This window comes from Salvelinus namaycush, chromosome 9, assembly GCF_016432855.1.
Source record: "Salvelinus namaycush isolate Seneca chromosome 9, SaNama_1.0, whole genome shotgun sequence".
Classification (NCBI taxonomy): Eukaryota; Metazoa; Chordata; class Actinopteri; order Salmoniformes; family Salmonidae; genus Salvelinus; species Salvelinus namaycush.
The window spans coordinates 54,923,584-54,939,794 of NC_052315.1; the positions used below are offsets into that span (position 1 = coordinate 54,923,584).

Genomic DNA, 16,211 nt, shown 5'->3' on the forward strand with positions numbered 1-16,211 from the left:
CGACGCTCCCCATCCAAACTGACAGAGCTTGAGAGGATCTGCAGAGAAGAATGGGAGACACTGCCCAAATACAGGTTTGCCAAGCTTGTAGCGTCATACCCAAGAAGACTCAAGGCTATAATTGCTGCCAAAGGTGCTTAAACAAAGTACTGAGTAAAGGGTCTGGATACTTATCTAAATGTAATATGAAACTTTTTTTTTATGCATATGCAAACATTTCTAAAACCTGTTTGGGGTTTTGTATGTAGATTGATTAGGATTAATATTTTTTAATCCATTTTAGAATAAGGCTGTAACGTAACAATGTGAAAAAAAGTCAAGGGGTCTGAATACTTCCCGAATGTAGATGTAAATGCGTCTACCCTGTCCACAGTGTCTCCGAATTCCCTTTTCCCGCGCTATATTCAAATGCCAGTATGCATTCTACAAACGGTGGAATAGGCCAAATAGGACAATAACGCCACAACTGCTGGCAATAGCCAACTACTGTAGCTAACCTCTGTAACTAGCCAGCAAGCTACTCTAAAGGGATTGCAAACGGGTTAGCATAACTCTAGCCAAGCAAAAACAGTTTTTCTAAATATTAGCTATCTGGCTAGCATTTATGAGGCCAGCAAACACTATCCTCACCCGCTAGGAACGCATTTCCTCCAACGTTATAATGAAAAGGTGCCTCGGTCCCAATACACACGTTTTCTGGAGACTTGCGAGAGGAATGCTGATCACGTCACCCACTGTATGCGCAATTCAGTAGCCTGATTGTGTCCAGACTGAGGAGAAACCCGCACGCAACGCATTCAGCCAGAATGAACACAATCAGACCAGTCTTTTCGATGCATCTTCTTATTCTGATAGCAGAAGTCGCATGTAAGTGTGAAGTGTAGGCACGACCTGAGTGTTGGAGTCTGCCCGTCCGTTCGTAAAATAAATTAAAAAAGAACATTGTGCCATCTGGTTTGCTTATTATAAGTCATTTGACATATAGAATGTACTTTTACTCAATTGAGTACTTGTTCCACCACTGTACTTAAGTATATTTAAAACCAGATACTTTTAGACTTACTCAAGTAGTATTTTACTGTGTGACTTTCATTTGAGTCATTTTCTATTGTGTCTTTACTTTTACTCAAGTATGTAAATGTAGTCCTTTTTGCACCACTGCACATTACATTTCTACACTTTCAACTAATATATATTTTTTAATTTAACCTTTATTTTAACTAGGTAAGTCAGTTAAGAACAATTTCGTATTTATAATGATGGCCTAGGAACAGTGGGTTAACTGCCTTGTTCAGGAGCAGAACGACAGATTTTTACCTTGTCAGCTCGGGGATTCGATCTAGCAACCTTTACTGGCCCAACGCTCTAACCACTAGGCTACCTGCCTCCCTCAATACACCCCACCTCCCTCTGAGCCCACATCTGGAAGCAACTGTCCCCTCGCCATCATATCTTCTTGGGTCGTCCTCTGCCCAGGTGGTAGTAGTAGAGCAGAGTGATCAGGAGGAAGATTACTTGGCTGAGGAGGAGGAGGATTGCAGCGTTGGGCAACGAGCCTATCTCCACTAGAGTGACTGACGTCACTGAAATTACAGAATGAGACAACAGTTATAACTCAGAATAAAAAATATTGTATGACACTCAGTCAGCAGGAAATATCCCTTTCATATTTAATGAAACTGAAGAGTGACTCTTCCACATGTGCAGCTCAATGAGACTCCAAACTGTGCTACTGTGTCTTGACCACTAGAGGACAGTGTTAACTCATACACAGTCTGAAGACAGTGCATTGCACAGCAGGAGCAAGGTCCTTGATATCAACAAAAAGTCTAGCTAGATGAAAACAATGCATGAAAACCTATCAAACTATTTTTTATCAGCATTGGAAAGAGTATACGGCCAGAAGGTCTGAGGAGCCTCCCTCAGTCAAACATGTGAATTGGTAGAAATATGAAAGGTTTTATAATCTTAAGCACTCACCTAAAAACTGGATGGCAAAGTAGCATGCTTCACTGAGCAGAGTCCACTGGATGATGATCTTCTCTTGTGTATAGACACCATTCCACATGATGAGGGACAGACCTGAAGGGGTCAGTTAGAGCTCAGGGTTAGAGTAAACACATTGAATGATGATCTCATGTGTACACCCCGTTCCACAAGATGAGGGATAGACCTGAGGGAGGAAATGCCATGAATCACAAGTCAGAGGTCAGGGGTTAGAGAGGCCATGGGAGAGGGGCCAATGTTATGTAGGCTTTCCTATTCCAAATCTAAATGCAAGCTGTATAAGCTGCAGTGTTCAGTGAATGAGGAAATTGCACACTCCAAAAACCCCTTGGCAAGCTATCTACAATATAATAAATACCTAATTTTAGGGCTCAAATAAAATAAAAAGATCACCCAAAATGTAGATAATGAGGTCTTCCTGAAACAGAGTAAAACGTATGCCAATGTAATTATTAGGCCTACTGGTTCAGATTCAAGCATGAAAGTACAGACAAATAAGGATGTGGGCTTTTATCGAAGTCTTGGACATATTTCCAGGTTGATTTTCCATCTCTAATTACTCTCGTCTGCCCACACACCCCACATGCTAGGACGAGGGATCGAGGTGAGTGGAGGTGGACAATGAGATGAGCGAGGAGGAGGGTGGTTGTGATGAGGAAGCTAGCAGTATATCCCAGTCCTTTCATCCACCCACACATCCACATGGGAAGGGGGAAAGTGGGAGAAGATGGGGTGCTGAGCTGAGGGGTGACTGTGGGAGGGATGGAGGGATGAGGATGGTGTGACCGTGGAGTGATGGAGCTAGCAGTATGTATGTATATCCTTCCTGCATGCCAGGATCCATCTGTTCCATCTCCCTCTCCTCCTCTCACTCTTTCCCTCCCTCTCTTCTGTGGTGTGTAAAATCACCCTAACCTCCTGATTAATGTATTCCGCTCTTCTCCATTTCCCTCTTCCTTTTCTATCCCTCTTAATGTTTTCTCGCTCTTTTCTCCTCCCCCCACTCCCTGAAGATTTACAATCACCCTATCCCCCTCAATCTCTCCCTCTTCATGCCCTCACCATCCCTTTCTCCCTCTGCTCATCACTTTATCCTCAAGCCACACAATGTCACTGAAATTCACAAAAATTGAGATAACGGGACAGTTATATATTTTCTATCAGGACAGTTGGAAAAGATATCGGGACCCCTTGCAATCATGACGCAATAAGCACCTACACATGCAGACTGTACCTGCTAAAGTTACAGAAAGCTAAACCAACAACCACTAGGCTATCCGCCTCCCTCAATACACCCCACCTCCCTATGAGCCCACATCTGGAAGCAACTGTCCCCTCGCCATCAGATCTTCTTGGGTCGTCCTCTGCCCAGGTGGTAGTAGTAGAGCAGAGTGACCAGGAGGAAGATTACTCGGCTGAGGAGGAGGAGGATTGCAGCGTTGGGCAACGAGCCTATCTCCACTTGAACATTATGCTAGCCAAGCAAATGGCTCTGAAATACAAATAATACGATCATACACGTAACGTTAGCTAGCTAGCCAGCTAGTTGGATGCTTCTCCCTGTCACAGATGCCATGGTTTCCCTTAGTTTGAAGATGTAATCTCCGGAGACAGGTGTTTTCCCCATCTCCTTAGCTATCATACTCTAATTCCAATGATTTCAAAACTGTGAGTGGAGAGCAACACTTATATATTTCTTAGTAGAACGGCATATTTTTTAAAGCTGCGTTAGACAGGATTACCTACACATACTTACCAGCTCAAATAGACAGAAGCATGCTATATGGCAGACCAATCCAAACTCATCTCTCGGCATTTCCAGCCCAGTCATTATCTCAGCCAATCATGGATAGCAGGAAGGTTGCTCCCTTTTTCTGTGGCTAAACCAACTAGGCTAGTAATTTAACAATTTTATTCGTATTTACAAATGTCATACAAGTTTGTTATTAAGACACATGAAAGTTAACTTTTTCCAAAAGGCATTTCTGCCAAAAAACGCATTTTGATTTTAAAAAAACATTACGTTCAAATGGCTCTCGTTTGAAATAGTGACCCGCGACATACGCTTAGTTTCCTGAAACGGGTCACATATGGAAAAGAGCAAATAAAGCAAAAGGATACATTTAGCATTAATTAATTGGTGTGTGTAAGTGTGTGTGTGCTGTGGGGTTGAAGCTACGAACCCATAGGCTTGGCTCTCTCATCCCAACCAGGCTATTCGGAGGGAGGGTGGACATTGAGCCTTTCATAGCGATAAGCATGTCCCATGCTTTCTGGCAGCTTTCCTGGCTGGGATAAGTTCTTTCCTCTTCTGGCACACAGCTTCCGGGAATTCCTCAGGACAATCCGCGGTCCTAGCCACAAGGGCTAACCGCATCGCGGGCTGCTTTCAAGCCATCAAGAAAACCCTGCTAGCTTGATAAGCAGCTAGCTAGCAGCTAGGCAAGCTGCTACACCAAACAGCTCCTCAGACCCGGTCTTGGTTGGCAGGATCACTGGACAGGTAGTAGCAGTCCCAGCAACTGATGCCAACCGCATCGCGGGATCCACACTCAAAAAGGTAGCTACTAAGAAACGTTTCAATATTTTCAAAACAACAAACCAAGCTCTCCCTCGTTCAACAGGAAGTGACAGGACAACATTCCACAGGCCACAATCAATAGCCTGATCAACTCTATGCAAAGGAGATGTATCGCGCTGCATGAGGCAAATGGTGGTCACACCAGCTACTGGCTGGTTTTCTGATCCACGCCCCTACCTTTTATATTAAGGTATCTCTGACCAACCGAAGCATATCTGTATTCTCAGTCATGTGAAATCCATAGATTAGGGTCTAGTGAATTTATTGATTGATTTCCTTATATTAAAATCATTGAAATTGTTGCATGTTGCATTAATATTTTTGTTCAGTGTATATACCAACATCTGTGATGCGTACAAAGCCATCCGCCACCCCTACGTCTATCTGTTGTTACTCCCCGCCTTCAAGCAGCAACTCAAAAGGGAGCCACCAACATAGAGACTAGTGAGGCGCTGGACAGAGGCAGACTCAATGCTCCACGACTGCTTCAAGAATACTGATTGGAATATGTTCAAAGATTCATCCACCCAGGATCACCAACATTGAGGATTATACATCGTCAGTCACAGGCTTCATTTGGAAATGTGCTGATTATGTTTTACCCACAATAACAATCCAGACATACCCCAACCAAAACCCCTGAATGAACGGTGATATCCCTACCATACGGCGAGCCCGTACTGCAGCATTCAATGCAAGCAGAACAAACCCTGATGGCTCGATGGCGCCCAACGCGTACAAAGGAAGCAGGAACAAGCTCCACGAATTCATTAGGGACGCAAAAAGTTAATACAGACCCAAACTTCAATTGATAGAATATTTCTCACAAAAACAACCGTATTTCTGAAATGTCAACGGAGCACTGAGCGTACAGCAAGCTTTTTATTTTCAAAGCCTTTTACATTTACCTCAGCTCATGTCATGCTAATTTAGATTTTTGTGACCCGCAGAAAAAACTTTGAAGACGACCACCACAACATGTAAAATCATCAAAGTTGTTCAAAGAATGCTGCACTGCTCTGTCAGCAGAGTTACAAAGCCCTCCACTTATATTGGCACCCTTGGTAAACATGAGCAAAATGGGCTGTACATTTTTTTAGATAAATAAAATAAAACATTTCTCCAAAACATGTGCCACAATTATTGGCACCCCTAGACATTCTTATGTGTACTGAAGTATATTCACATTCATATTTTACATTTCTTAAGTTCACCTGAGTGATAAGGAATACTTAAGTGGTAAGCCATGACTTCCTGTTTCACTGTGGTATAAATATGAGGTGACATACAGGCCAAGTTCCCATAGTCATCCATCACTATGGGAAAGACCTGAGAAAACAGTAATGATGTGGGACATAATGTTGTTGAGCTGCACAAATCAGGAAATGGCTATGAGAAAATAGCTCAATGGTTGAAATGCCCATTTCCACTATCAGTGCAATAATTAAGAAGTTTAACTTGAGATGTTAACAATCGGCCTGGATGAGGACGTGCGTCTATATTGACCCCACGCACAGTGAGGAGGATGGTTAGAGTGGCCAAAAAATCTCTAAGGATCACAGCTGGAGAATTGCAGATGTTAGTTGGGTCTTGGGGTCAGAAAGTCTCCAAAAACTACGATCGGACGCCACCTACGTAACCACAAGTTGTTTGGGAGGGTTGTCATAAAAAAGCCTTTGCTGTCATCAAACAACAAACTCGAGCGCCTACAGTTTGCCAAGCGTTACTGGAACTTTCAATGTGACCGGATTCTATGGTCAGATGAGACCAAAATAGACCTTTTTGGAAACAAACACCAGAGGTGGGTTTGGCGTAAACAGAAAGACTTCCATGCAGAAAAGTACCTCATCCCCACTGGGAAGTATGGTGGTGGATCTTTGATGTTGTGGGCCTGTTTTTCTTCCAAAGGCTCTGGACAACTTGTTAGGATATATAGTATCATGGACTCCATCAAGTACCAGCAGATATTAAATCAAAACCTGACTGCCTCTGCTAGGAAGCTTGAACTGGGCCTTGGTTGGATCTTCCAGCAGGACAATGAACCAAAGCACATCTCAAAATCAACACAAAAATGGTTCACTGATCACAGAAACAAGGTTTTGCCATGGCCATCCCAGACCCCTGGCCTAAACCCCATAGAAAACCTGTGGGATGAGTTGAAGAGGAGAGTCCACAAGCATGGACCTCGGAATCTGAAGGATCTGGAGAGATTCTGTATGGAGGAATGGTCTCAGATACCTTGCCATGTGTTCTCCAACCTCATTACGCATGATAGGAGAAGACTCAGAGCTGTTATCTTGGCAAAAAGAGGTTCTGTGATCTGCTCTGACAGCTGGTGCTTAAAGCTAGTGAGGAAGATATGAGTCCCCAGCTTCAGTGATTTTTGCAGTTCGTTCCAGTCATTGGCAGTAGAGAACTGGAAGGAAAGGCGACCAAAGGAGGAATTGGCTTTGGGGGTGACCAGTGAGATATACCTGCTGGAGCGCGTGCTACGAGTGGGTGCTGCTATGTCGACCAGTGAGCTGAGATAAGGCGGGGCTTTACCTAGCAGAGACTTATAGATAACCTGTAGCCAGTGGGTTTGGCGACGAGTATGAAGCGAGGGCCAACCAACGAGAGCGTACAGGTCGCAGTGGTAGGTGATACATGGGGCTTTGGTGACAAAACGGATGGCACTGTGATAGACTGCATCCAATTTGTTGAGTAGAGTGTTGTAGGCTAATTTATAGATGACATCGCCGAAGTCGAGGATCGGTTGGATGGTCAGTTTTACGAGGGTATGTTTGGCAGCATGATTGAAGGATGCTTTGATGCGAAATAGGAAGCCGATTCTAGATTAAATTTTGGATTGGAGATGCTTAATGTGAGTCTGGAAGGAGAGTTTACAGTCTAGCCAGACACCTAGGTATTTGTAGTTGTCCACATATGGACGGGCGGGCAGGTGCGGGCAGTGATCGGTTGAAGAGCATGTATTTAGTTATATTTGCATTTAAGAGCAGTTGGAGGCCACGGAAGTGTTGTACGGCATTGAAGCTCGTCTGGAGGTTAGTTAACCTGTTTGGGCTTCAGGGGCAGTATTGAGTAGCCGGATAAAAGGTGCCCATTTCAAACGGCCTCGTACTCAATTCTTGCTCGTACAATATGCATATTATTATTACTATTGGATAGAAAACACTCTCTAGTTTCTAATATAATTCTACAGAATTATATCTGTGAGTAAAACAGAACTCATTTTGCAGCAAACTTCCTGACAGGACGTGGAAAATCTGAAATCGATGCTCTGTTCTAGGGCCTGCCTATAAAGGTCCTTGATATTTATTAGAATACATGCACTTCATACGTCTTCCACTAGATGTCGACAGGCAGTGAGAGAAGAAATGGAGTGTATAACTTGATCTGGGGTCGAATAAATGCTCTTTGTATGACGTGTCACCAGTTTCCTGTTTTCTGGAGAGCGCGTGAAGGGACCTGGTTTTGCCTTCTGATAAGCTGTCGTTATGGACGACTAATATCTCCGGCTTTGATTTTATTTGATACATGTGACAATATCATCGTAAAGTATGTTTTTTCAATATAGTTTTATTAGATTATTGAAATTTATTCGGGACGTTAGGCGTGTTGCGTTGTGCCTTTGTTCAGGAAGGAGCTTTCCGTGCTAATTGACTGGAGAAGAGGACATTCTAAATCCAAACAACGATTGTTCCCGACAAAGGACCCCTTGTACAACATTCTGATGAAAGATCATCAAAAGTAGGACCCATTTTATGATGCTATTTCATATATCTGTCGAACATGTGAAATAGTCGTTTGCGCCCAGATTTTGGGTACTCTCTCGCTATACCTAAGCTGGATGTCGTAATGAAGTTATTTTTAGAATTCTAACACGGCGATTGCATTAACTTCTTATGGCTGCAGCCCGGCGTCGGTACACTTATGACAACAGCCACTTCAAGTGCAGGGCGCGAAATTCAAAATATATATTTTTTAAATATTTAACTTTCACACATTAACAAGTCCAATACAGCAAATGAAAGGTACACATCTTGTGAATCCAGCCAACATGTCCGATTTTTAAAATGTTTTACAGCGAAAACAGCACGTATATTTATGTTAGCTCACCACCAAATACAAAAAACCTCAACCTCAAATATGCACATTTTTCGAACAAAACATAGATTTATTGTATAACATGTTATAAGACTGTCATCTGATGAAGTTGTTTCTTGGTTAGTTTGGTTGGTTCTTGGTTAGTTAGGTTGGCTTTGTGCATGCTACCTGTGCTGTGAAAAATGTCTGTCCTTTTTTGTATTTGGTGGTGAGCTAACATAAATATACGTGGTGTTTTCGCTGTAAAACATTTTAAAAATCGGACATGTTGGCTGGATTCACAAGATGTTTATCTTTCATATGCTGTATTGGACTTGTTAATGTGTGAAAGTTAAATATTTCTAAAAAATATATTTTGAATTTCGCGCCCTGCACTTGAAGTGGCTGTTGTCATATTGTGCCCGGCTTCGGGCTTGCAGCCCAAAGAAGTTAACACAGTGTCCAAAGACGGGCCAGAAGTATACAGAATGGTGTCGTCTGCATAGAGGTGGATTAGAGAATCACCAGCAGCGAGAGCGACATCATTGATGTATACAGAGAAGAGAGTCAGCCCGAGAATTGAACCCTGTGGCACCCCCATAGAGACTGCCAGAGGTAAGGACAACAGGCCCTCCGATTTGACACACTGAACTCCATCAGAGAAGTAGTTGGTGAACCAGGTGAGGCAATCATTTGAGAAACCAAGGCTGTCGAGTCTGCCAATAAGAATCTGGTGATTGACAGAGTTGAAAGCCTTGGCCAGGTTGATGAATACGGCTGCACAGTAATGTCTCTTATTGATGGCGGTTATGATATCGTTTAGGACATTGAGCGTGTCTGAGTTGCACCAGTGACCAGCTCGGAAACCAGATTGCATAGCGGAGAAGGTACGGTGGGATTCGAAATAGTCAGCAATCTGTTTGTTAATTAACTTGGCTTTCAAAGACCTTAGAAAGACAGGGTAAGATAGATATAGGTCTGTAGCAGTTTGGGTCAAGAGTGTCCCCCCCTTTGAAGAGGGGGATGACCGCAGCTGCTTTCCAATCTTTGGGAATCTCAGATGACGCGAAAGAGAGGTTGAACAGGCTAGTGATAGGGGTTGCAACAATTTCGGCAGATAATTTTAGAAAGAGAGGGTCCAGATTGTCTAGCCCGGCTGATTTGTAGGGGTCCAGATTTTGCAGCTCTTTCAGAACATCAGCTATCTGGATTTGGGTGAAGGAGAAATGGTGGGGGCTTGGGCGGGTTGCTGTGAAGGGTGCCGGGCAGTTGACCGGGGTAGGGGTAGCCAGGTGGAATGCATGGCCAGCCGTAGAGAAACGCTTATTGAAATTATCAATTATAGTGGATTTATCGGTGGTAACAGTGTTTCCTACAATGTCCCAGAACTTTTTTGAGTTTGTACTACAAGATGCAAATTTCTGTTTGAAAAAGCTATCCTTAGCTTTCCTAACTGCCTGTGTATATTTGTTCCTAACTTTCCTGAAAAGTTGCATATCACGGGGGCTATTCGATGCTAATGCTGAACGCCACAGGATGTTTTTGTGCTGGTCAAGGGCAGACAGGTCTGGAATGAACCAAGGACCGTATCTATTCCTGGTTTGACATTATTTGAATGGAACATGCTTATTTAAGATGGTGAGGAAGGCACTTTTAAAGAATAACCAGGCATCCTCTACTGACGGGATGAGGTCAATGTCATTCCAGGATACCCTGGCCAGGTTGATTAGAAGGGCCTGCTCGCAGAAGTGTTTAAGGAAGCGTTTGACAGTGATGAGGGGTGGTCGTTTAGTCGCAGACCCATTACGGATGCAGGCAATGAGGCAGTGACCGCTGAGATCTTGATTGAAAACAGCAGAGGTGTATTTGGAGGGCAAGTTAGTTAGGATGATATCTATGAGGGTGCCCGTGTTTACGGATTTGGGCTTGTACCTGGTACATTGATAATTTGTGTGAGATTGAGGGCATCAAGCTTAGATTGTAGGATGGCCAGGGTGTTAATCATGTCCCAGTTTAGGTCACCTAGTAGCACAAGCTCAGAAGATAGATGGGGGGGCAATCAATTCACATATGGTGTCGAGGGCACAGCTGGGGGCAGAGGGTGGTCTATAGCAAGCGGCAACGGTGAGAGACTTGTTTCTGGAAAGGTGCATTTTTAGAAGTAGAAGCTCAAATCGTTTGGGTACAGACCTGGATAGTAAGACAGAACTCTGTAGGCAATCTTTGCAGTAGATTGCAACACCACCCCCTTTGTCAGTTCTATCTTGGCAAAAAACGTTATAGTTAGGGATAGAGATTTCAGGGTTTTTGGTGGTTTTCCTAAACCAGGATTAAGACATCCGGGTTGGCAGAGTGTGCTAAAGCAGTGAGTAAAACAATCTTAGGGAGTAGGCTTCTAATGTTAACATGCATGAAACCAAGGCTTTTACTTTTACAGAAGTCAACAAATGGGAGCACCTGGGGAGTGGGAGTGGAGCTAGGCACTGCAGGACCTGGATTACCTTCTACATCACCAGAGGAGAAGTAGGATAAGGGTACGGCTAAAGGCTATACGACCTGGCCATCTAGAGGCTCTACAGTGAAAGGCATATTGAAATATAAGGCATATTGAGCAGGGCTAGAGGCTCTACAGTGAAATAAGACAGTAATCACTAACCAGGACAGTAATGGATGAGGCATATTGATATTAGAGAGAGGCATGCGTAGCCAAGTGATCATATGGGTCCAGTGAGTGGTTGGACTGGCTGGGGACACGGCGATTCAGACAGTTAGCAGACCGGGGCTAGCAAGCTAGCAGACCGGGGCTAGCAAGTTAGCAGTTAGCAGACCGGCACTAGCACGTAAGCAGAAGGGCCTTTGGGGGACGTCGCGATGGAGGAAAGTCTGTTTGCCTCCTCATGCGGTGACGTCGATAGACCAGTCGTGAATTAGTAGGGTTCCATGTTGCTCTAGATAGCTAGCAGGCCGCGGTTAGCAGAACGGGCCTTCAGCGGAAATCGCGCCTGAGGGGCCTGTTGGAATCCTCGGGCAGATTATGTCGGTATTCCAGTCATAGAGGATCGGCGGGGTTCCGTGCCCCGTACCGGCAGTAGAAGGGCTCCGGATATTGTAGCCCAGGTGTGGGCTTCGGTGGTATCCCTGGAGCAGTAGCCGGGCTAGCTTCAGAATAATTGGTGCTTGCTCCAGGATGGAAACGCTAGCCAGGAGTAGTCACCCGGGATTTCGGTTAGCTAGTTGTGATGAAAAGGTTCAGAGTTTGCGATAGGAATCCGGGGATATGGAGAGAAAAACAGGTCCGTTATGCTCTGGTTTAAGTCACGTTGTACGAACTGGTGAGAGCTTTCCGAGCTAAAGTTTAGCTGATGACCGCTAGCAGTGGTTTTCTGACTGATAGCTGGTAGCTAGTTAGCTGGCTAGCTTCAGTTGAGGGATTCCAGATCCGAAGTAAATAGAACTACTTCAGAAAAAAACTGATCCACGCCACATTGGGTGAGGCGGGTTGCGGGAGAGTATTTAGAAGTTGACGTTTCGGAAAATGTATTTAAAAGATATGAGAAGAAAAATATATAAAAATATATATACAAGGGACACGATGGGACAAATACAAAGACGTCTGACTGCTACGCCATCTTGGAATCAGTGAGTAATGAATGAAGGGGTGCCAATAATTGTGGCACACAGATAAAATTCTTTCGATTTTTGTAAATATTTTGAATGAAAGACCAAGAGAATAAACAATAAATACTTGTTTTTACAGCCTGTTTTGCTCATATTTACCAAGGGTGTCAATATTAGTGGAGGGCACTGTAGGTGCTTATTTGACTGTTAAAACTTCTTAAGACTAGGGGGCGACATTTTCACTTTTGGATGAATTGGTGCCCAAATTAAACGGCCTCATACTCTGTCCAAGATCATATGATATGCATATTATTATTACTATTGGATAGAAAACACTCTGAAGTTTCTAAAACTGTTTGAATTATATCTGTGAGTAAAACAGAACTCATACGGCAGGCAAACTTCCAAACAGGAAGTGAAAATTCTGAAATGGGTCGCTGTGAAAGGCATCGCCTATTCAATTGCCTTATATTTATGGATCTGTATGCACTTCATACGCCTTCCGCTAGATGTCAACAGGCAGTAGAACGTGGAATGAAGCGTCTAGCCTGATGTGGGACCGAATGAGAGTCTTTGGAGTGACTGGTCAGGCATATTGCCAGTTCTTGGCCACGCACACTACGCATGTGATGTCCTTGTCTGCAATGCATTAGATAGACATGAAGAAATGCTCCGTCTGGGACGTTATTGGATATATATGAGAAAAACATCCTGAAGATTGATTCTCAACTGAGTTTGACCAGTTTATTCGATTTGTAATATAACTTTTTGAAGTTTTCGTTCATTAGCGTAAAGTTCTATGAACACGTGAACGACACATGCTAGCCAAAGTTGCTAATTCGACAGAAGTAATGGACATTATAAAACAAAAAAACTATTTATTGTGGAACTAGGATTCCTGGCACTGCATTCTGATGAAAGATCATCAAAGGGAATATTTATGATGTAATTTCGTATTTCTGTTGACTCCAACATGGCGGAGAATGGCTGAGCGCTGTCTCAGATTATTGCATGCTGTGCTTTTTACTAAAGCACAGCATTTAAAAAAAAACTAACACAGCGGTTGCATTAACTTTTTATGGCTGCAGGGGCAGTATTGAGTAGCTCTGATTAAAGGTGCCCATTTCAAACGGCCTCGTACTCAATTCTTGCTCGTACAATATGCATATTATTATTACTATTGGATAGAAAACACTCTCTAGTTTCTAAAACCGTTTGAATTATATCTGTGAGTCAAACAGAACTCATTTGGCACAAACTTCCTGACCAGGAAGTGGAAAGTCTGAAATCGATGCTCTGTTCTACTTCCTGCCTATACATGGGCATGATACGTATTAGTATACGTGCACTTCATACACCTTCCCCTGGATGTCAAGAGGCGGTGAAAGAAGAAATTTCGTGTTTATCTTGGTCTGAAGTGGAATACAAGCTCTTTGTATGACGTGTCCGCCCATTTCCTGTTTTCTGGAGAGCGCGAAAGGGGACATGGATTTGCCTTCTGTTTAGCTGCCGTTATAGGCGACTAATATCTCCGGCTTTGATTTTATTTGATACATGTGACCATATCATCGTAAAGTATGTTTTTTCAATATAGTTTCATCAGATTATTGAAAATTTTTCGGGAGTTTTGCCGTGTTCCGTTCTCTTCCGTTTGTTGACATGGAGAGCTTTGTGCCACTTGGCAAGTGCGCTTGCTAAATCAAGAGGGAAAATGAACGTTCTAAATCCAAACAACGATTGTTCTTGACAAAGGACACCTTGTCCAACATTCTGATGGAAGATCCCCAAAAGTAAGAAACATTTTATGATGCTATTTCATATATCTGTCGTGCATGTGAACTAGTCGCCGGCGCCCAACTTTGGGGTACTCAGCTATACCGAAGCTGGATGTCGTAATGAAGTTATTTTTTAGAATTCTAACACTGTGATTTCATTAAGAACTAATGGATCTATCATTTCCTATACAACATGTATTTTTTAGTTATGTTTATGAATAGCTATTTGGTCAGAATATGTGTGTCAGAAAACGTGTCAGAAAAATATCGTTGCTGTTTAGACGTTGTGGAAAAAGTAGCTAAGTTAGCACAATGTGTAACCACTGATTTCAGCTCTAAATATGCACATTTTCGAACAAAACATAAGTGTATGTATAACCTGATGTTATAGGACTGTCATCTGATGAAGAATATCAAGGTTAGTCAAAAAATATATATATTTTACTGGTTTGTTACGATCGCTAACTTTTGCTACTGGGAAATGGCTTGTCTTTCTGGCTATTGTGGTAAGCTAATATAACGCTATATTGTGTTTTCGCTGTAAAACACTTAATAAATCGGAAATATTGGCTGGAATCACAAGATGCCTGTCTTTCATTTGCTGTACACTATGTATTTTTCAGAAATGTTTTATGATGAGTAATTAGGTATTTGACGTTGGTGTCTAATTATTATGGCTGCTTTCGGTGCAATTTCTGATTGTAGCTGCAATGTAAACTATGATTTATACCTGAAATATGCACATTTTTCGAACAAAACATAGATTTATTGAATAACATGTTATAAGACTGTCATCTGATGAAGTTGTTTGTTGGTTAGTTTGGTTGGTTCTTGGTTAGTTAGGTTGGCTTTGTGCATGCTACCTGTGCTGTGAAAAATGTCTGTCCTTTTTTTGTATTTGATGGTGAGCTAACATAAATATACGTGCTGTTTTCGCTGTAAAACATTTTAGAAATCGGACATGTTGGCTGGATTCACAAGATGTGTACCTTTCATTTGCTGTATTGGACTTGTTAATGTGTGAAAGTTAATTAAATATTTAAAAAATATATATTTCGAATTTCGCGCCCTGCACTTGAGCTGGCTGTTGTCATAAGTGTACCGACGTCGGGCTTGCAGCCATAAGAAGTTAAGAACCAGTGTATCTTTAATGAAATGTTAGATAGACACCACTGAACGAATCAGAACATGAATAATCATATTTGGCTTAGTAAAATGTATTTTATAACATAAGGAAGTGACAATTTATCACCAAAGTGTGTTTTGGGCTTGGCAGTGTGCAAAGCTGTCATAAAGGCAAAGGGTGGTTACTTTGAAGAATCTGATTGATTTAACACTTTTTAGGTTAGTACATGATTTCATATGTGTTATTTCACAGTTTTGATGTCTAAACTCTTATTCTACAATGTAGAAAATAGTAAAAATAAAGGAAAACCCTGAAATGAGTAGATGTGTCAATTTTTGACTGGTACTGTATATACACTACCGTTCAAAAGTTTGGGGTCACGTAGAAATGTCCTTGTTTTTGAAAGAAAAGCACTTTTTATTGTCCATTAAAATAACATAACAGAAATATTTGCCTTTTTTAGTACGCCTATGTATAGATATTCCATAAAAAATCTGACGTTTCCAGCTACAATAGTCATTGACAACATTAACAATGTCTACACTGTATTTCTGATCAATTTGGTGTTATGCTTAGCCCCAGTGATGTACTGGGCCGTACGCACTACCCTCGTAGTGCCTTGCGGTCGGAGGCTGAGCAGTTGCCATACCAGGCAATGACGCAACCAGTCAGGATGATCTTGATGATGCAGCTGTAGAACTTTTTGAGGATCTGAGGACCCATGCCAAACCTTTTCAGTATCCTGAGGGGGAATAGGCTTTGTCCTGCACTCTTCACAACTGTCTTAGTGTGTTTGGACCATAATAGTTTGTTAATGATGTGGACACCAAGGAACTTGAAGAACTCAACCTGCTCCACTACAGCCCCCTTGATGAGATTGGGGGCGTGCTCGGTCCTCCTTTTCCTGTAGTCCACAATAATCTCCTTTGTATTGATCACCATGAGGGAGAGGAGGTTGTTCTGGCAACACACGACCAGGTCTCTGACCTCCTCCCTATAGGCTGTCTCATCGTTGTCG

The 16,211-nt window shown here is 42.6% G+C and overlaps 1 protein-coding gene across 1 annotated transcript in view; it reads right to left on the reverse strand.

The window, feature by feature from the left end:
• Positions 1-1,446: 1,446 nt before the first annotated feature.
• Positions 1,447-16,211, reverse strand: part of LOC120053556 (tumor protein p53-inducible protein 11-like) — a 64,682-nt gene continuing 49,917 nt past the window's right edge. Inside the window, exons 4-5 of the mRNA XM_039000689.1 lie at positions 1,981-2,082; positions 1,447-1,583 (exon numbers count right to left, since the gene is read on the reverse strand). Coding sequence (XP_038856617.1) covers positions 1,447-1,583; positions 1,981-2,082 — 239 coding nt within the window. The remainder of the gene's footprint in view (positions 1,584-1,980; positions 2,083-16,211) is intronic.